The sequence below is a fragment of the Ipomoea triloba genome, chromosome 2 (genome assembly GCF_003576645.1).
Source record: "Ipomoea triloba cultivar NCNSP0323 chromosome 2, ASM357664v1".
Taxonomy (NCBI): domain Eukaryota; kingdom Viridiplantae; phylum Streptophyta; class Magnoliopsida; order Solanales; family Convolvulaceae; genus Ipomoea; species Ipomoea triloba.
Genome location: NC_044917.1, coordinates 6854131 through 6875967, shown reverse-complemented (window position 1 = coordinate 6875967; position 21837 = coordinate 6854131). Strand labels below are relative to the sequence as shown.

General features: G+C 35.5%; 2 protein-coding genes across 3 annotated transcripts; both read right to left on the bottom strand.

Moving 5' to 3' along the window:
* Positions 1 to 4345: 4345 nt before the first annotated feature.
* On the bottom strand, positions 4346 to 6523 carry LOC116010406 (early nodulin-like protein 2). Its single transcript, XM_031249805.1, has 2 exons — positions 6219 to 6523; positions 4346 to 6129 (listed from the first exon to the last, which is right to left on the bottom strand). Exons 1-2 carry the CDS (start codon positions 6388 to 6390, stop codon positions 4433 to 4435), a joined length of 1869 nt encoding a protein of 622 aa, XP_031105665.1. The 5' UTR covers positions 6391 to 6523; the 3' UTR covers positions 4346 to 4432.
* A 1214-nt stretch (positions 6524 to 7737) lies between these two features.
* LOC116005147 (3-hydroxybutyryl-CoA dehydrogenase) lies at positions 7738 to 12855 on the bottom strand. Of its 2 annotated transcripts, XM_031245408.1 has the most exons (6): positions 12702 to 12855; positions 12492 to 12593; positions 11208 to 11213; positions 9593 to 9706; positions 9124 to 9236; positions 7738 to 8484 (listed from the first exon to the last, which is right to left on the bottom strand). In XM_031245408.1, exons 1-6 carry the CDS (start codon positions 12795 to 12797, stop codon positions 8115 to 8117), a joined length of 801 nt encoding a protein of 266 aa, XP_031101268.1. In that variant the 5' UTR covers positions 12798 to 12855; the 3' UTR covers positions 7738 to 8114. The 2 variants fall into 2 exon arrangements, with proteins under 2 accessions (XP_031101268.1, XP_031101263.1); XM_031245403.1 differs by lacking the exons at positions 11208 to 11213; positions 12492 to 12593; positions 12702 to 12855 and adding an exon at positions 10200 to 10443 and having other exon boundaries at positions 7743 to 8484; positions 9593 to 9814.
* Between the last annotated feature and the right edge of the window lie 8982 nt (positions 12856 to 21837).

The following is a 21837-nucleotide window of genomic DNA, read 5'->3' as shown; positions in this document are numbered from 1 at the left end:
CTTTTTTTTTTTTCTTTCCTCTCCCAATCAATTATTATTTAATTTCTTGTCATTTTAATTTGTGTAATTTTAATATTAAAGTTACATTATATTTTAGTTTAATACTTAATATAAGTTAGGAGATTTTTTAATTTCACATTTCTAGAAATCTCACCTTATTTTTGTGTACTATAATGCGAGGTTACCACCAAACTTTGTACTTTCTTTGGTAGATTGGAACCAGACGTTGTGAGCAGCATTAAAGTTGTAGTACTATAAACTTAAGTGTGAACAGAAAACAATCTAAAAAGATGATATAGATAGACTTTTAGAAGAAAGGTGTGACACTCCATCCGTGATAGATCTCCTCCTTGTAATTTATGGCCCAACTAATGCACCATCTTTAATTTTTGACAAGAATAACAACGGATAATTTAGTTGTCCATTTAATTATTTTTTAATGTGACGGTCAGAGTTTTTTTGTCGAAGTCTTTGTTTTTGTCGTCTGCTAGAAGTCAACGTTGTTGGGTCCTTTGCCAGAATCCATGTTTCCGTCGATGAGGCCGCCTGAGCTCTTCACCCATATCTCTGTCGACGATTCACCCTTACACGAATGGAAGGAGAAGAACTGATGGTCTTTAATGCTTGAGTGGAAGAAAATGAAACTAACAACAATTTAACCTCAAAATCCTAGGGATTAGTATGCAAGTGGCATTCCAAATTTACCCCTAAGCATTGATTGCTCAGGTGAAATAGTGCACAAATTCAGGATTATTGAAGTTTTAAAAAAAATTATTTTAAACGTGTCCGAACTTGCCCTATTAAAGTTCGTAGGAATTGAATATTTGGTATTACCTAATCAGCTAATCTATTGTCATTCTTAATCATAAAGTTTAACATAAACAAGATGGGTGCAAATTAAATAATTTTTATTTTTTTTTAAACGACTTCACACACAACCAAAAAAAAAAAAAAAAGTGAAAATTAAAACTAAAAGTTGGTAGTTGAATAAAGAAATGGAACTTTATTGTTATGCATGAGACCTATTGGGACAACACTAGTATGGCAAAAGTAGCGTAAGTCGAGTTTAGCCATGTTTTCGTGATATCTTAGTCAATCTATATTATATATAAAAACAATATCATACTCCCAAATTTTCCCACTCAAACTTAGTGGCATTTTAGTAAAATCATTTATTTTATTCATTTATTATTTTATTAATTATCCATATATATTTATTCATAAAATCAGTCAATTGCTAAGAGCATACCAATTTCATACCCCAATTTCATTCACCTATAATTGATTAATTATCCATATATATTTATGGTAATATGGTAATATTGTTAATATTAATTGGTAATTGGTGATATATTCATAATTTATAATATATATTCGTAAACATATATATTATTCTTAATCAAATCAAATCATGTTTTGTTATGTTTAAGATATTGCATTATCTACCATTCATACCTATTAATTATCGTTTAAAAATTAGAAAAATATATTCTAATCTATAGGTATAAAATATATTATTTTATATTACTATATTATAATTATAATTATAATATTATAATATTATTTTGTAACATCCATATTATTATTTTGTAACCTTCATTATATTATAATATTATAATATATTTTCATATATTTTATACGTATAGATTAGAATATATTTTGAAATGACATTTAAAAATTAGGAAAAATATATTCTAATCTATATGTATAAAATACATAAATACATAAGTTACCTGAACACTGTAGAAAGTCGAACATATTTAATATATAATAATAATATTTTTGTATATACGAATTGATATTCATGTTAACGAAAAATAATTAATTTAGTGTAATTGACTAATAATAATTTCCTAATAATTATTATGGTAAATAAGCTAAATATTGGTCGTTCAATTTATTTTTATACGCCGTAATAATTAAATTATTTCTCATTTTTCCATATTTATTTTTGTAATAATATAATTACTTAAGTTATACAGAGTATTAAATATTGATCTTTTAAAGATAATTGTAAACAAACAAGTCATATATTATTCAAGTAATTGAGTGATACTTTTGCACTAATCTTATAATCAAATAAATGTACATGTTCAATATTAGATTTTTAAAAATAATTTTATCTTTAATTTTATTATCTAAATAAATAAATAAAAATTATCAGTGAATCGCACTGCTAATTGGACAATTATTTGCTCTAATTCAAGCAAAGAAAACATCAAAAAACATAATCAATCCAACCAATTTCATCAATTGCGCTATATAATATTCGATGTTATAATTCATATAATTGTATATCGATCCAAATATACTCAAAGTATTATAACAAATTCATTCCGTGCAATGCACGGGCGAAAATACTAGTTTTACTTAATAGAAAAATCACAATTTTTCTTTTTCAGTTATAAATAAACTAGCTAGTTTCCACGCACATTGTGTAAATGAGATAATGTTTGATGTTTATTTTTAAATAAATATGTACTTCAAAGTATATCAATTCAAAATTATATAAGAGATGTTTATGCATAAGTAATTATATTGAATGTTGAATTTGTTTATTTCAATCGATAATTCAAAGTATATGAATGGAAAATAATATATGAGAGATTAATTATAATTGTCATTAAAATAAATGTTTGCAACTTAATAAAAACGCTAGTATGAATACTTAGTATAAAAACGTTAATTTAAATAAATACTACTTCTCGTTTGAATTTCTCTAAGTCTTCGTAATTCTCTTTTGTGTAACATTATCATTGGATTCATCTTCACTACTTGGTCATCTTCTTTTTATTTGTAGTGTGTCATGTGTAATTAGATTATTGATGATAGCATATAGGGTTCCTTATTTGTTACCTTTGATGCTCAACTTTGAATGTTATGTATTTAGTCCTGCTAATTATTTGACCAAAGTTCATGTTAAATTTTATATTATATTATAGTCTAACATATTCGTAGTATATATTCAACAATTATGTCAACTCTATTTGGGATGGGGTTCGAATCTAAAACTTTTCTTAGAGAAATCAATGAGTAAGTTAATAATAATAAATATTTAATAGAATATTTTGTTATTAAAGGTTATACTAACGGAATGCAGAGGTATTTAAGGAAAGAAAATAATATAATAGATAGTGAAGTTGGAAAAAAAAATACTAAAATAAAAATAATCTGAACCATTCATTTCATCAAATAATTGGACAAGATATTTTTTAGATCTCGTTATAGGACTAGCTTTATTGGCTCTTATTAGTATATAGTTATAGTAGATAGATAATTAATTTGACGCCCAAGAAGAGATAGATTAGTGAGCGGAGTATAATTTTTGTATAAGAATGTCACAGATTTAATTATTGTCAACATATTTTTGGTCAAATTTATCACATAAAATTTTTATAGTTTATTTACTTTTCATGTGTGGTTTATGAACTATTAATTTTTTTATTATAATTTAAATCAATCTTCTTTGTATTAAAATCAATTTTGTATTGAGAACTTAAATGAATTATTTGGGCACGGACCTTTCCTTTCTTAATTATTGAGTCAGGGAGCGTGTATTCGAAAACGATATCTAGAGTTTGAAATGACTTATCAATATGCCGACACCACACAATAATACACGTACTCTTTTCTTTTATATTATTTTTAAAGAATTATATTCAAATTTATATTACAAATTAAAGTATTTGTCCAATCAAATAATTTTGTTAGTGAACTAATTGTTGATTTTGATTCTAAATAATTAAATAAATACTATGCTGTAATAGTTAAAATGGCATACTTATTTTCAGGTACCTAAATATATATATATATAATGATCAATAAATATAATAACTAAAGATTATATAACGAACTTTTTAGATGAAAATATTATGTAACTTTAGATAGTTAAATAGATTATTGATGTATGTACATACAAATTTTAAGGTTAAAAACACTTTAAGTCCATTATAATTAACTAACTTGCTTGAATCGACGAGGCCAGGTATAAATCTTTTAATATGTTTTGTGATTATTCACTTAACTCAAACTCTATATTTTATAGTGAATATTTAAACCCCATTAGGAATGACTGAGGGAGGATGTATGTTTCATTACAAATTAAAACTTAGTCAAATTTTATGAATGAAATGTTGAGTATAAATTTGAATGTTTTAGGATAGCTTTGATCTTCGATCAAAGCCAATTTGAACTTGAATAGCTTAGAATGTTATCTTAAACAAAATTATTAGTATCAAAAAATTATTTCTCTACAAAACATAATGTACTATAAAAAAAACGATATCATCTTTTTAATTCTTTACGAATAAAAATAGTGAATTTATTTCCAAAATAATAATAATAATAATAATAATAATAATAAATTTATTTATTACTAGAAAAAAGCATATATAAAAATTATTATTCCGTATATATACACGAAACCGAATTCTCAGAAAGCAACAGCTATGATAAATGTGAGAGTTGACGCTATGACCATTGACGGAGTAAATGTTTTCACAGCTGCTGAGTTTGGCGGTGAACCACCGGGAGACTGGATATCAGCCGGAGTGTTGCCGGAGCTCGGACTGCCTGTTGAAGGAGCTGTGGATGACTTTGCCGGTGCTGGAGATGCCAACGGAGTCTTGCTTGCCGGTCCATTTGCCCCAGGAAATGCGGCTGGTCCAGGAGATGATGCCGGAGTGATGGAAATAGCCGCCGGGGAAGGTGAAATGGAACTTTTGGGTGGAGCAGCTCCCGGTGCGTAGCTCGCGGGCGATCCTACTGGGGTAGAAGCTGCTGGAGCATAGCCGGATGGTGAAGTGGTCGGCGATCCTATAGGCGCTAAAGCTCCTGGAGCATTGCCGGACGGTGAGCTAACCGGCGATCCTTTTGTAGGAGAAGCTCCCGGAGCATTGCCGTACGGTGAAGTTGTCGGCGATCCTATAGGCCCTAAAGCTCCTGGAGCATTGCCGGAAGGTGAGGTTGCCGGCGATCCTTTTGCCGGAGAACCTCCCGGAGCATTGCCGGACGGTGAGCTAGCCGGCGACCCTTTTGACGGAGAACCTCCCGGAGCATTGCCGGACGGTGAGGTAGCCGGCGACCCTTTCGCAGGAGAACCTCTCGGAGCATTGCCGGAGGGTGAGGTAGCCGGTGATCCTTTTGCAGGAGAACCTCCCGGAGCATTGCCGGACGGTGAGCTAGCCGGGGATCCTTTCGCAGGAGAACCTCTCGGAGCATTGCCGGAGGGTGAGGTAGCCGGTGATCCTTTCGCAGAAGAACCTCCCGGAGCATTGCCGGACGGTGAGCTAGCTGGCGATCCTTTTGCAGGAGAACCTCCGGGAGCATTGCCGTAAGGTGAAGTTTTCGGCGATCCTTTAGGCGCTAAAGCTCCTGGAGCATAGCCGGAAGGTGAGGTAGCCGGCGATCCTTTCGTAGGAGAACCTCCCGGCGCATTACCGTACGGTGAAGTGGAGTGAGATCCTTTAGGCGAAGAAGCTCCAGGAACATAACCAGACGGCGAAGTTGCTGGCGATCCTTTGAAAGGAGAAGCACCCGGCGCGCTGCCTGACGGTGAAATAGCCGGCGATCCTTTAGGCTTAGAACCTCCAGGAGCATATCCGGAAGGTGATGCCGCCGGCGATCCTTTTATAGGAGAACCTCCCGGCGCGTACGCTGACGGTGAAATGACCGGCAATCCTTTACTAGGAGAAGTCCCCGGAGCATTACTATACGGTGAAGCCGCAGGCGACCCTTTAGCCGGAGAAACTCCCGAACCCGAAGCATGCCCCGACGGTGAAGCAGCCGGCGATCCTCTAGGCGGGTGAGCTCCCGGAGCGTGGCCTGAGGGAGTGAATCCTTTAGGCGGGGGAGCAGGGATAGGACCGTTCGCATACGGCGCCGGAGACCGTGGCGTAGGCGGTGCCGGCGGATTCCGGTTCCTCACAGCAAGAACAACAACGATCAACTTCTGTCCCTTTTCACAATTCTCTTGATTCCCAGATATAAAATAAAACGGACCAGATCTTCCAAACTGGAAAACAGAGTTCCCATCATCCATTTTCTTGATCGGATTTTGCGTATTACACTTCTCATAATCATCTTTGCTCACCACCAACACCGATTCCGATCCTTTCTCATACTTAAACACTGCAATATACATACATACATATGTTCCAGAAATTAAACAACAAATTACAAAATTATAAACTTACAGTGATGAGAAAATAAAAACTTACAGAGAGTGTCATTGACTTGGAATCTCATCCGTCCAGCCCAGTGATTATAGTCTTCTGAAGGGTTTAAGCCCCAACCAGTCTTGCCGCCAACGTTGAACTGGTAAGCATGCAAGGATGAGCAAACCAATGATACTAAGACAACAACAATCCCTAGATGTTTTTGGAGATCCATGATAATATATATTTGCCTATGTATATATATAGATCTAATGAATGAAGTTCGAGATTAGAAGAAGAAAGAGATGATAGATGGGAGGGGATTTGTAGGAGTGAATTAGGGAGAAAGTAGAATGGAAATTGATGGGATGAAGCAGAGGATGGGTTGGAGAAGTTATATATAGGGCTGGCAGATGAAGAAGGGAAAGCTACTTGCATAGGTTACCGTTGCAATACTATTACTCATGTGCATTTCTTCTTGTTCGCCTAAATAAAACCAAACTTTTTATAACTCAACTCGCTCTATTAATCATTTTCATTTGATCGGTATGAACAATCTAAACTGATTTATTTTTTGGTGGTGTTATGCTGATTAGGGTCACCAAACAAGATTTATCAATACATATTCTCGAATAATGAATGTTCCAAGCTGTTTATTTAGTAGATATATTGAGGGCTGATTAGTTAATTAATTAAACGCATTATTATAAGTATTTGTGTTTGCATGAAAGTTAGGACTTAACGGTAAAGTATGTTAGTGTGTATTTAATTCCCAACACGGATATGATAGCGCATTCCAAACACGGATAGGATAGCGCAAATCTGCAAATGCAAATTAAGATGTGGGACTGCTGTCGTTGACTATTGCCCACGTTAACGGAAGCCCGTTGGTCATAATTGGGCTTTTATTACTGGTCCATATTATCAAATTACCTGTCAGTCCACTCGTACTAAAGGTGAATTTTTTAAAGATGATGAAAGTTTTTAGAGTCAAAAAAGTAATAAATGATTTTTTTTTTTTTGGGGAAAAACAACCGAGTAATTTTTTTTTTTCAGCTTACATAGAAGAAAGGTATCTGCATTTTTTTTTTGAATACTACTAACTCTATTACAATGCAGTATCTGTTTGTGCATTTTAATTCATCAAGTTTGTTGCATGTTGACGAGGGTTGAAGTTTGGGTTCAACTAACGCAAGAGCCAAGAGAGCCTAAATTAGGCCTAAAAGGAATTAAGGAGAATAGAAAGATAATGATACTAGTAGTACACGATTTACCTGAGAGGTCGACATGAGTGTCTGTTGGCAAATTCTATGCACCCCGGTCCACTTTGTAAAGTGGATCCAAGTCTAAGACGCGCGTCTAAAATATAGAATTTAAAAATTATGAATCTGGTGTTTAAAAATTATGAATATAAAATTCAAAAATTATTATATTATACTTTTAAATATAGAGTTCTGTAATTGTGAATATAGAGTTCTTCAAGTGTTAATATTGAGTTTTGTAATTTTGTATATTAAGATCTAAAATTGTGAATATAGAGTTTAAAAATTATGAATATAAAGAAACGAATTCTAAAGACAAATGACAAGAAAAGAAACAATTTTTTTTATACAGATAGCATCAATCTACAAAATAGACCCAGGTCCATGGCATAACAACTGAGTGTCTGTCCCAAAAGTGAAACAAACATGAGATATTTTCAATACTTTTTTTAAAATCCATAAATACCAATAAATTTTTAAAAATTCTTAAGTCTAAGTCGATTTTTAAATACTTCCTAAAAATTTGAATCAAATACCCCCAAACTGTAGAGTTTATAAAAGTATTTACAAGTCTATATCAAATTCCAAGGATTGATTTATTTTTTGCCATACTTCTGCAAATATCATTCTAGCTCCACAAATTCTTTATTTCTAGGGATGTGAAATTGAACATTTGAACCATATGCACCCCAAGATTTCAAAGTCGTGATGAAGGCCTTGTGGCACCGGGTGCATTCCGGTAATCATACACACCAATGCCCCGTTTTCTGCCAAGTCTGCCTGCATCAACATACTGCACAAGGAGAGGGCATGGAGCATATTTAGTGTCCCCCAAGCCGCCATGGAGGACTTTCAAAATTGCCAAGCAAACATCCAACCCGATAAAATCTGCAAGTTCCAGAGGACCCATTGGATGGTTCGTTCCAAATTTCATTCCTGCATCAATGTGTTCCTTAGCCGCGACTCCATTGTAGAGTGTATAAAATGCTTCATTTATCATTGGCATCAAGATTCGATTTACAATAAAGCCAGCGTAATCCTGAGAGCAAACAACTGTCTTGCCAAACCTGCAAAAGCCATTCTTTACAATCTGGTTTTGATATGAAGCACAATTAGAGTCAAGATTTTTTTTTTAGTATTACTGACTCTGTTACAATGCAGTATCTGTTCATAACTACTTTCTCAACCTACTAAAGCACAAAGAGTCAATACCGCCTCCACTGAGGTTCGAATCCACAACCGCAACTTGGTTCAGGATTTAGTCCTTCAAATCAAGCAAACTCTTTCCCTTGTAGAGACAGGGAAGGTAAAGAATAGGCACAGCACCAAACAACATAAAAATAATAGTTTTATAGTTCCAAGAAAAAAGATGCAAGAGAGTTTTTTAGAAAACCAATTGTTCCCATATTATAATGGGAATGGTCATTTATGAGAGTGCAAGCTCAAAGAAAAGCTCAAGAAAAGTTAAGAAAGTCCCGCCCTAACAGGTTAGAAAACTGTACTACTTTTCAAGCAATAGTCGTATTGTGATTTCCGTGAAACAAAATGAACTGCATAAGAAAGAGATTCTACCCCTATATAGGCAGTCATAATTTGAGTTAAATAAAGAAAAAAAGCAAACCCTTCCTTCAGCCCACCCCACCCTACGGTGAATGTCAAGGTATTGCAGCAAATATTAAATTAAAACAGTTTTTCCAGTAAAGCACCTTTCTGCCAAGCTCTTTGTCACATTATATGTCTCATCCGATGTATCTGCACCCCTGATAATTTCAACCAGTTTCATAATGGGAGGAGGATTCATAAAATGCATGCCAATCACCTGCACAAAGGAAATGTAACTGTTAAAAATGCAAGTCGATAGGCAGATTAAACTATTAACCAATAATGGCTATGTTTGCCGAATGCGAAAAGAAGAAAATCTGAAGGCAATCAAAATTAGAGATATCTGCTTAACCAAGGATGTAACTGTGAACTTGCTACAACCAAAATTCTCCAACCAGTTTCCCTTTTATAGGTCAAATGTAGAGGAATCATGCCACAAATATATTGAGTACTAAATTTACTGAATTAAACAAAGTTCATGTATCCATGGATAGAATCAAACGTTTTGACAGACATGAAATACTGATGTATGTCACAGCTATGTACAAGGAGAACATGAACTGTGAAGTAAACCTGTGTAGGACGATTAGTTGCAGATGCCAAACGGGTAATGGAGATAGAGCTTGTGTTAGAAGCCAAGATTGCAGAGCTCTTCACAATCTTGTCTAAATCAACAAACAGCTTTTTCTTCACAGATTCAGACTCCACAATAGCCTCAATAACAATATCCACACACTCGAAATCTTCCAAATTCTGTGAACATTTTAGACGCCTGATTGCATCACCACCTCGTTCCTATTGAAGGGAAACCAAAACACAATTAAAAACCAACAAATAGAGCGATTTTCACTAAAATTTTATGAATTAATATAGTACCGAGTATTATTAACAAAGAATTCCAGACCATGGCAGAAAATTCTTCTGGGGTGACGATAATCCATAATTGCACGAGAAATTAATTAAATTTTATACTTTGTAATTTAGATAAGGTACGAGGAAACCAAAAAAAAAATTGTTACTCCAATTACTATATAATTGTGCGAGAATTAAATAAATGTTTAATTTAGGTTAGGTACGAGGATACAGCAAATCCGTTCGGAACAGTTTTGCAGCTCTGTTCTTCCATACATATAATTTTGATTTTGATAAAGAAATCAATAGAGAATACGGAGAAGTTCACCTCAGAAAGTAGAGCTTTTGAGACGAGGCGCCGAATGTTACTAGAGATGGATTTGTGGGCTCTGTTAAGAGCTTCCGCTTCGGTATCGTAAAGGCAAACGTCGACGCCGTGCACGGCGGCGAGTTGGGCAATTCCAGAGCCCATTTGGCCTGCGCCGACTACCCCGATGCTCCTAATCGCCGCCATAGTCGTCTTCAGAAATGAGTCCCCGCTCTTGATGAAATGGATTACGGACCAATATAATACTTTAATATATAGTTTGGCCCGACATTTCGACAACGATTACGATGGCATGTGTTTAGGTTCTTTGAACTCCTTTAACTCTATTAAAAATCATTTTTTGTCCCTCAAGAATTACGCTTCATTGTTTTTAATTGAAAGAAAATGTCAGATTGGGCCGATTGGCTACAAAGTCCAACAAATAAGACACCTTTTTAATTGATAAAATAGACAATTAGCTAGGTTATTAGTATTATTGTCAAGGTGGTGTAATGGTACCAAGTTTTAAACCAAAGGACCACAAGGAGGTAAACTAGCATAGGTTACTCATAGCTGACCGGCTCAAACCTAAGGTTTTGAGGATCGAACCTCCAAAGGACCACAAGGAGGTAAACCAGCCTAGGTTACCCATAACTGACCGGCTCAAACCTAGGGTTTTGAGGATCGAACCTCCAACCTCTCGGTTATAGATAGAGCACTCTTACCACCTGGGCTGTCCTTACGGACCGGGAGGTACCAAGTTAATCTCTTATACGGGAGGTTGTGAGTTTGAGTCTTAGTGGGGACAGTATTAAATACTCAAAAACGGTTATTATTATTTAAAAAACAATTACCAGCTAGACGCTTTCATTTTCCTGATACGAAGGCGACCAACAATTACAAACTAGGTCCAGCTATCATCGACATCTAGTGGCTTTTCAAATATAGAACTAAAAAATGAGGTCCAAATTTGGATATGAAGGTAGTCAAGCCGCTTTCATTTTCCTTATACGAAGGCGACCTGGCAACCTTTATCTCCAAATATAGATCTCAAAAGAATGCCAAATTTAAAAAATCATGCATTTTCCTAATACGAAACCTCTATCTCCAAATCTTTTTTTTTTTTTTTTGAAAGCCTCTATCTCCAAATCTATATTTCAAAAGAATGCCAAATTTAAACAATAATGGTTGATGACGAATGGTGATTTTCTTTTAGGTGTGTTTGAAAACCCTAAAAAATGATTTATGAAAATCACTATAAGGGTTTTCAGTGTTTGAGAGATGATGGAAAATTGAAGTCAATGAAAAATGATTTCGATCAAAGGGAAATAGCTTGGTTTTTTTGAAAAATGGCTTCCCTTTTTTTGGGAAGTCATTTTTCGAATCCAACTGCTTCTTTTTCCTGACTTCTTCTGAGAATGTTTCCTCATAAACCAGTCTGGTTTGTACTGGTTTTTGTCATAAACCAGTCCAGGTAGAAAACGGAAGATGGCGGAAGAAAGCCAAGGTTTCTACTGGTTTCCGACAAAAACCAGTATACTTCAAAAAAATATATTTTTTGATTGTTATTTGGAAAAAAAATAGCTAGGCAAAACATAGTTGTTGTCAAATCTTTTTAGTTAACAACAATTAAAATTTTAATTATACAATTCTGTTTATTTTCTAAAAAATGAACCAAAAACACAAAAACAGTTTTATAAAATGCAACCAAAGAAATGAAAATGTTTTTTGAAAAATGACTAATTTTTCATAAGTCATTTTCCTGATTCCCAAACATATCCTAAATTTAAAATTTTAAAAATAAAAATTGTATAATTAAAAGAAAATTACTATGTGTACTCACACTTTATACTCCTAACTTTTACTCTCACACACCAAATTTTCATGTAGATACTTGTATTCTGACTACAAGAAAATAAAATAGTTTATCAGAGCCCACCACATCAAGAAATAAAATTGAGAAAGAAATTTGGAATTACATGCAGTAGAAATCTAATTACAATTTACATGAATTTCAAGAGGGCACATGTTAGTCTAAAATTCTAATCAACCACATTAGAGCATCCCTAATATGAGATTTTCAATAGTTTTTTGCAGGCTTAAAAACTTAAGATAGTTTTTCAACAAATAGGGAGGGGTTTTTTGGTGGTTTTTTTTACTGCAATGCCTTAGTACAAGGAGAACATGAACTGTGAAGTAAACCTCTGTGTAGGACGATTAGTTGCAGATGCCAAACGGGTAATGGAGATAGAGCTTGTGTTAGAAGCCAATATTGCAGAGCTCTTCACAAATCACAAACAGCTTTTTCTTCACAGATTCAGACTCCACAATAGCCTCAATAACAATATCCACACACTGGAAATCTTCCAAATTCTGTGAACATTTTAGACTCCTGATTGCATCACCACCTCGTTCCTATTGAAGGGGCCACCAAAACACAGTTAAAAACCAATGAATTAAGCGATTTTCACTACCATTTAATGAAATAACATAGTACGGAGTATTATTAACAAAGAAGTTCACCTCAGAAAGTAGAGCTTTTGAGACGAGGCGTTGGATGTTAGTAGAGATGGATTTGTGGGCTCTGTTAAGAGGTTCCACTTGGGTATCGGAAGGCATACGTCGACGCCGTTCACGGCGGCGAGTTGGGCAATTCCAGAGCCCATTTGGCCTGCGCCGACTAAATCCGATGCTCCTGACCGTGCCATAGTCGTCTTCAGAAATGACTCCCCGCTCCTGATGAAATGGATGGACCAATAAAATAATAGTTTGGCCGAATTTCGAAACGATTAAAAATGACTCTCCGCTGTTGAGAAAAACGTGGGCAAGTGTTTAACTCCTTAAACTCTATTAAAAATCATTCTTTGTCACTCAAAGAATTATGCTTCATTGTTTTTAAGGAAAATGACTCTTTTTCTTACTTATAGCACATTTTCCCCCTGTATTAGTTATATAATCACTTTATCCTATTCAATTGTTTTTAAAGTGGTTATTTCTTTCCTTCTCAGATAAATAAATGTTTGGACCGTTAAAAATAAGAGTAAAAATGGTATTTTACTTATTTAGATTGTCTTCCAACACCGCAGCTACATCATGGTTGAGTGGATCCTCGTTATTTGGTTCCTACAAGAGGATAGGGACGGAGTTTGAAATTATACTGTAGTTACGAAAAAAACAAATATAAATCCATGATGTTCAATTATTCAAGTGATACTGCAAAAATATGGTATAAGCCATAAACAATAGTATTAATGTTGAGGACATGTTTCCAATCTTCTCTGAGAATATTGAGGCAAACATTCTATTCCAAATCAATATTGAAGGGTGTAGTTTTCGCGGTGGATGGAAAGTAATAGGTGGTAAAACGGGAAGAAGTTCCCGAGTATCGTTCTCAAAGGATGGCAAGGAGGGAGTTCAAGCGGTAAGGGGATTAAGCACAAGAGTGTTTAGTGTTTGAAAGCTAACCCAAACATAGTAAGAAAATGCACATGAAACATTAGGAAAATAAGGAACAAACAATGGAAACAATCAATTTGGAAAGGAGGATTTGGATCTTGCAACTCATATAGGTATCCTTGATTTCCTAAGATACTAGGCTAGCAACACTTAGATAATGAAAATGAGGCAAGACAACTATGCCAATGCCACTCTCGTGGTCATTGGCCTATCATCTAGTCCATAGTCCCATTCTCATGGCAACTAGGCTAGGTGAGGTAAATTATCGAACACATGGTGTGCTATTTGCCTTCCAATCCCCCTTTTCTCAAAGGTGGGAAGGAAACGTGCTAGGCTAGGCTAAGGAGTATCCCTACTCTCGTAGGTGAGACTCCTTCTCCAAACACCTCTCATATAGGTTGATCATTCCCACACAAGAGTCAAAGAAGATCACCATTCACACAATCAAACTCATAGTCAAAGCAATTGCAAAACCTAATTAATCAATTCAAAGCTCAAGAATATCCATACAACATTGCTCAATCCAAATCCACAAAGATCTATCTAATCATACTTGAAATTAAAATAGCAAAAGCAAAAGTAATGACAAGAAATTAAAAGGAAGACTTAGCTTGAAATTAAACCTTGAACTTGAAATTGAATGTAGATCTCAATCTTGCTACAATGGAATTCTTCTCTAATTCTAATCTAAACTAAGAATTGCAATGTGGAGTGAATTGGGAATGTTGAGCGAATTGGGGGAGATCTCTCTAGGCTAATCCTAGAGAGAGAAATATTCTAAACTGATCTAAAACTGAAGTGTGATGGATCCCTTGAAAAATGGCTCAATTCCCCTTTTAAATCTCGCCCAACCGCCAATTTTCCGCGCTGGACGCACGGGTGGACGCACGCTGGACGCGCGTCCACTGCGCGTCGTTTCTGCTGCACAGACTTCAACTTCAGAGAGCTGCTTGGTGGACGCGTGCTGGACGCGCGCGTCCACTGCGCGTCCACAGTAGACTGCTGTTCTGCTGTGCGAGAATCAGAGAGCGAAAAGTTGGACGCAAGGGTGGACGCATGGTGGACGCGCGTTGGACGCGCGTCCACTGGGGCGTCCATGGTGTATTTCGCACTCCAACTTCGACTTGTGAATCTTTCTTCGAAATCTAGCCATTTTCTGCCTTTTTGCCCATCTTTTTACCTACAAAATGATTAACCAAGTGTGGAACGGGGTCCAATGGCAATATGAAGCATTCTAACGCAATAAAGGGACAAATCAAACACAAAAGCTACGAATTGTGCACTAGACGATCCGATAACAACCTTATAAAGATGGCATCTTTTGCACTTATCAAACTTTTCACACTTTAAACCTTGCTTGTCCTCAAGCAAGCTATCATTGAATCAAGCACACATAAGTGAAAAAAATGCCACAACTTTGATATTCAAGCAAGCCAAGACACAAGAATGATGCATACATTTGAAATCAATACATTCCTTAAGCTATCATGAAAATGTGTTCTTAAACAATCCTTCGATTCTCAATAACGACTATCCCAAGAACAAAAATCCTTTGGTAAAAATAAAGCATTTAGATTACTTCCAATTGTCATACGAGTCAAGCATGCAATCCAATAAAGGGTTCACCAACCATTTAAAGCGGGCCACTAGTCGAGCCAACTAGTGGGACCGATGTGCACAAACCAAACCTATTAGACCACCCTTATAACCTCAAGCCCCCTAGATTCTAGCGTGATAAACAAAAAGGCTTTAAGGTTATCTACTACCCCTCAAGACCGACCATCGGGCTACCCGATCTCACATGGAGCTCCATGCTTTTTCGAGAACTGTGCAATGGGTGCCCGGTCCCAACGGGATAGATCTCTCCTTTTCTCATTCCCCAAGATAACCTCATCGGGCTACCCGACTTCACATGGATATCCATGCTTTTTCGAAGACGGTGAAATGGGTGCCCGAATCTCAGCGGAATGGCTCTCTTCAATTTTCTCATCTCCCAAGACCTCGTATCGGGGCAACCGACTTCACGTGTATCTCCACGCTTTTTCGAAGACAGTGCGATGGTTGCCCCTAACTTGCCCTAGCGAGACGGTTCATCTTTTTCATATCTTAAGGTGGCCACATTGGGCTCTTTTGGGGTTTTTGGCCTCATTGTGCTCTTTTGAACAACTTAAAGTAAAGCATCACCTTCACAACCCCACACTACACCTTCGGGAGAGCAAAACAAAGAAAATTAGGTTCATTTCCGGGCTTAGTAAACATTATATTACTAGGGTTGATAGGTGCACACTCCCACTTCGTTACCTCCTTGACTATGGTCCGGGTTAAATGAGAGGTGAATATCACACAATCAAGCAACAATTCGTCAAATTTAAACAAAAGTATGAGAATTTTCTTCCACGGGATAGTCCTAATTGAGAAACAAGGGTTCATTCAAAACACACATTTTCCCAAAATAGATTAAACAATGTATTCATTTCAAACATATCCAACATTCTAAGTCAAGCAATACTTTTGCAAATCAAAGTCTTCAAGCACAAAGGTGCTTCTCTTTTCACACTTTAAAACGAACATCGTCCTCGATGTTCACACTAAACACAAGGTGGAAAAGTCAAAGGTCTCAACATAACTATGCCCATTTCCACACTTTAAAAGTGTGTTATGGGCTAACGGATCACACAAACAAGCTTTTATGAAGGATTTCAAACAAGCAATGCAATGTCACCATCTCCCGGTTTCCACACTTTAAAAGGCAAGCATATAGGCAATGAAAATAGGTAAGGGAGATAAAGAGACTCTCCTTAGCTCACTTTAAGTGCATTGCCTTTAATCATGGTGGGAAAGGCATAACCTCTTAGCGTTGAGCCATATATCAATTTCCCTACATCATCAACAAACACATTGCAATACTACAAACCATATTAGAGAATTCAATTTCCATCAATGCAAAACTTATTGAAAGCAAAAGTAAACAACAAAAACAAAATGCATAAAAAATGTAAGATAACCTCGGGTTGCCTCCCGAGAAGCGCTTCGTTTAACGTCCGTAGCCCGACGCAACTTTCAAACCTTCATTCCAACACACTTGGACGGGGACAAGTCCTTTTGCCCCATCCACTCTTTCCTCACGATATGCCCTCAAGTGCCGGGCATTGACAAACTCCTTTAATTTTCTACATAGCATACTCTCTTCGAAAGATTGGCAACTATCCATGTCCACGAGTATGCTATTATCTTCCAACTTACCTCTTTTTTCATTTTTCTTCTTTTCACCAAACTCCTCTTCATCATTTCTCACTTTATCCTCAACTTCCTCCCTAACACTCTCATCACTTGTCTTTTTCTTGCCCTCAACCTCATCTTTTACATTTTCTTTTTCAACCCATTCTTCTTCCTTACTTGACAAAACATCCCGTAGATCGCCACCCATTTCCTCCTTACCAATCAACTCATGAATATATATAGCATCATCAAGACAATCGTCAAAGAAATTCACAAACTTAATATCATTCAAATCACTCAAGCTAGCATCACCATTCATATCATCATCACGACATATCTCATGCAAATCATTAGCAAGCTCATTTGACAAAGATTCATCGAAAGTAAAAGACTCAAGACCATCATTATCGTCTAAAGGAACGAGAGAATTGTTTTCACAAGTATCAAAACAATTTTCATCATCATCGGAGGAGGAGTCAAATGAATCACTATCACTAAAGTCATAAGGGTTGAAAAAATTGACCTCATTATCAACATCTTCATTTATGCAATTATTTTCACTAGTCATATCTACCATTTTTTCAACTCCATCATCAACACAATCAACATTAGCATTATCAAAATGAATAGGCACACCAATATCACCACAATCATTATTCTCATCACACATGTCGGCCCAAGATTTAGAAATTTTATCACCAAGAGTAGTGCTAACACTAATAGGGTCAAGTGTCTTACCATGAGTATCTTCTTCTTCATTTCCACATTTGGCCACTTGAGCCATTTGATCTTCCAAGTTTCGAATTGATGCTTGTGTCTCTTGCCCTAAGGAGGAGGATCTTTGTCTACGTTCTTGCCTCCACTCTTCCCTCATATTGGCCATGTCTTACTTAAATTCTTCCATTATTGCCAATATCTTGTTCTTCGTGTCTTCCGTGATTTCCTCCTCATATGGTTGCATCATGTACTCCTCATTCTCATAGCGGTTGGAGTAGTATGGATTGTCTTGATGATCTTGAGAATATGAGGGGTATTGGGGATTTTGAGTGTATGAAGGGTAGTGTTCATCTCGAGTGTATGAGACATATTTCTCATTTTGAGGGGATTGTGAGTATTGAATTTGTTCGAAGTAAGAGTTATGAGGGTAGAAATTTTGTGAATAGAGATTTTGTGGTGGAGCATGATGATATCCTTCTTGGGATATGTATTCCTCATAGTTTCCTTCATGTTGATTTTGATAGTGGTCTTGAGGTTCATCATAATGGCTTTGGTTTCTTTTTGGACGGTAATAATCATCATATGCCATCCGTTGATCATCATAGTGAGCCCAACGTGGTGGTGGACTTCTTGGTTGATATTGTGCTCTAAAGTCCTCATTATCTTCATAACCATAGGGGTTAGAAAATTGATCATTATAGCCTCCCCTTGATTGCCTATATCCTCCTTGATCTTCATAGCAATCCTCTCGTTGATATCTTGCTTGAGAATACATTATAGAGGATCAACCTATCAACACAAAGACAAGAGAGTGTTTTGCAACTAGAAGTAGTTGCAAGTGAGAGTAGTAGCAATTGAAATGACAAAAAGATTAAAAAGTAAACAAAGTAAATTGCAAAAATAGAAAGTAAATGGGGGGTTAGACTCTCTAACTTAAACACTTGCTCATGTCAATCCAAAGGCACTTACTACTCAAAAACCGATGCCATCCCCGGTAACGGCGCCATTTGAAGGGTGTAGTTTTCGCGGTGGATGGAAAGTAATAGGTGGTAAAACGGGAAGAAGTTCCCGAGTATCGTTCTCAAAGGATGGCAAGGAGGGAGTTCAAGCGGTAAGGGGATTAAGCACAAGAGTGTTNTGTGATGGATCCCCTGAAAAATGGCTCAATTCCCCTTTTAAATCTCGCCCAACCGCCAATTTTCCGCGCTGGACGCACGGGTGGACGCACGCTGGACGCGCGTCCACTGCGTTTCTGCTGTGTTTCTGTTGCACAGACTTCAACTTCAGAGAGCTGCTTGGTGGACGCGTGCTGGACGCGCGCGTCCACTGCGCGTCCACAGCAGACTGCTGTTCTGCTGTGCGAGAATCAGAGAGCGAAAAGTTGGACGCAAGGGTGGACGCATGGTGGACGCGCGTTGGACGCGCGTCCACTGGGGCGTCCACTGGGCGTCCATGGTTTATTTCGCACTCCAACTTCGACTTGTGAATCCTTCTTCGAAATCTAGCCATTTTCTGCCTTTTTGCCCATCTTTTTACCTACAAAATGATTAACCAAGTGTGGAACGGGGTCCAATGGCAATATGAAGCATTCTAACGCAATAAAGGGACAAATCAAACACAAAAGCTACGAATTGTGCACTAGACGATCCGATAACAACCTTATAAAGATGGCATCTTTTGCACTTATCAAATATTATGATGGTACACCTATTATTTCACATGAGACGTGAGAAAATATAGTTTCACCATGTATACGTGTTAAAAGAATGCCACTAACTAGGCTAAAAGAATGCCATTAACTTAGCTTCTGGGCGGTTAGGGGGGGAGAGGGGCGGCTGGGCCTGCCTTTTCAATCAATCTCTGGCCGCTCAGTGCCGCTATTGGTGCGAGCCAATAATACCGGTGAACCCCTCCATCTTCATTTAAAAGAAAACGAAATGCCATTTGTACCCTTATTTTTAACAGTCCAAACATTTATTTAATTGGGATGGGAAGAAATAGTCAATTTAGAAACAATTGAGGGATAATGTAGTTATATAAATAACACAAGGGAAAAAATGTGCTATAAGTAAACAATTTGGAGAAACAAGTGCCACTTTCCCTTATTTTTAATTGAAAAAAATGTCAAATTGGCTACAAAGTCCAATAAATAAGAAATTTTTTAATAACACCTTTTAAGTTGATAAAATAGTACAATTAGGTTGTTATTATATTGTTTTTTCAAAAAAAAAAAAGGTTGTTATTGTCGTCGTCGTCGTCAACAAGTTACTATTTATATAATACTAACTAGTCTAACATGTAATGTCGAGATGGTTACATAAATTTTAATTATATATATAATTTTTTATTTAAAAAAAATATCTTCTTTAAAAAAAAATAATTACTAGCTATCATCGATAGCTAGTGGCTTTCCAAATCTAGACTTCAAAAATGAGGTCCAAATTTGGAGATGAAGGCGGTCAAGTCGCTTTCATTTTCCTAATTAAGACGAACGCGACCTGACTACCTCTATCTCCAAATCTAGATCTCAAAAGATGTCCAAATCTAAACAATCATGGTTGATGATGAATGGTAATTTTTAAGTTATAAAATTTTAAAAATAAAAATTGTATAATTAAAATCTACATGGGTTTCAATAAGACGCCACATGTTAGTCTAGTGAACCACATTAGCGTTAATTTGCTAAATAAGTATTAATAAGACCTAATTGTACTATTTTATCGGTTTAAGATGATTCGTTTGAGCTTTTTTCAATTTAAGAAATATAACTGTATTATTTGTTGAACTTAGGGGTCAATTTAAATTTTTTATTATTTCAAATTTTCACTACAAAATAGATAAAATTTGACATTTGACTTCTAAAAATATTTTTATTTCTTCAATTTTTCAAAAAAAAAAAAAAAAACCATTTCTCTTGTTAGTGAATACACCTTAACTTTTATTTCACCATTTTACCATATATTTATACTTTTTGCTTTATTTTAAAAAAAAAATTCTACCAATATAACATACTCGAATTGATTCAGGAAAAAAGAATAAAGTAAGTCACAGTTTTTTTTTTTTTTTATTCTTTAATAAAGACATAACATGTGATAAAAAATTTACTCTGTTCATGTAGACTTATCATTTTTCTTTTACTTAAATGGTCACCAAGTTATGATATGCGATGATGATATATATAATTTCCCACATTGAACTCTTTAATAGTTAACCTTCTCCATACATGCAAATCCCATCATTTAAGTACACATCATCGTGATAATCACTTTTTTTTTTTTGTTGTTGAATTCTTGAAGGAGACTAAGAGGGGGTAAAATATTGAACCTAACTAGCTTGCATTTTCATATTTGGTTTTGCGAGGTGCCCATTTAATGGTCTTTTAAATAAAAAATAAAATAAAATAAAATTTAGAGCTTCCTTCCACTAGTTAATACTTTATACTCACTTTGTACCTAACTTAAACACCACATATGCTCAACATATTCAAAATGGTAAGACCCATTAAGACCCATTACCTACGGCTACAAATATGTATAGATGAAAAAAGGGAATTTCAGCGAATGGGCAAAAGAATTAATATTTATATGTAGCTTAGCTTCAATCTTGCAAGAGGCGTGCTCAATTCTTAGGGTTATAGCTCTTGCGTCGCGTTAACTCCATACATATTGATATTAATTTTTATTTAGTCCGTTTAAAACTTGAAGTACAAGTAAATTACACTTTCATTTTTAAACTTTAAAATTTGATATATGATGAATATGGTCGCCAAAGATTAAAATTAAAAGTTCTGAATAGTCAAATATCAAATCTTATTGAATTTTAGATTGAGTACTAAAAATATATATATATGTAATTGTTAAAAGTTTAAAATCGAAATTAACTCAAGTAAGAAGTAAAATACTTGAATTTACCAGAATCTAGAGGTACATAAAATCAAGGTTAAAAAATTTTATCGTCAAATTATAATTCAAAAACAAATTTATTCTATCTTTAAATATGTTAAAATTATAAATTTTTAACGAGATATATTTTATCTAGTCAAGAGACTTGCATTGATACTCTTCTTTTATTTGTGATGCTCTTTCTTTTCCTTCCTAAAATTCCTTCTTTCCTTTAAAAAAAAATCATATTTAATCTCACTTTTTTTTTTAGATTACTTGAGAGGGTAATTCCAAAAAAAAATTAAAATTTTTTTTTAAAAAAGGCAAACTATTATACAAGAAGTACAAAATCCCCATCAAGTCCTCCTCACGGTGAGGGAACGAGA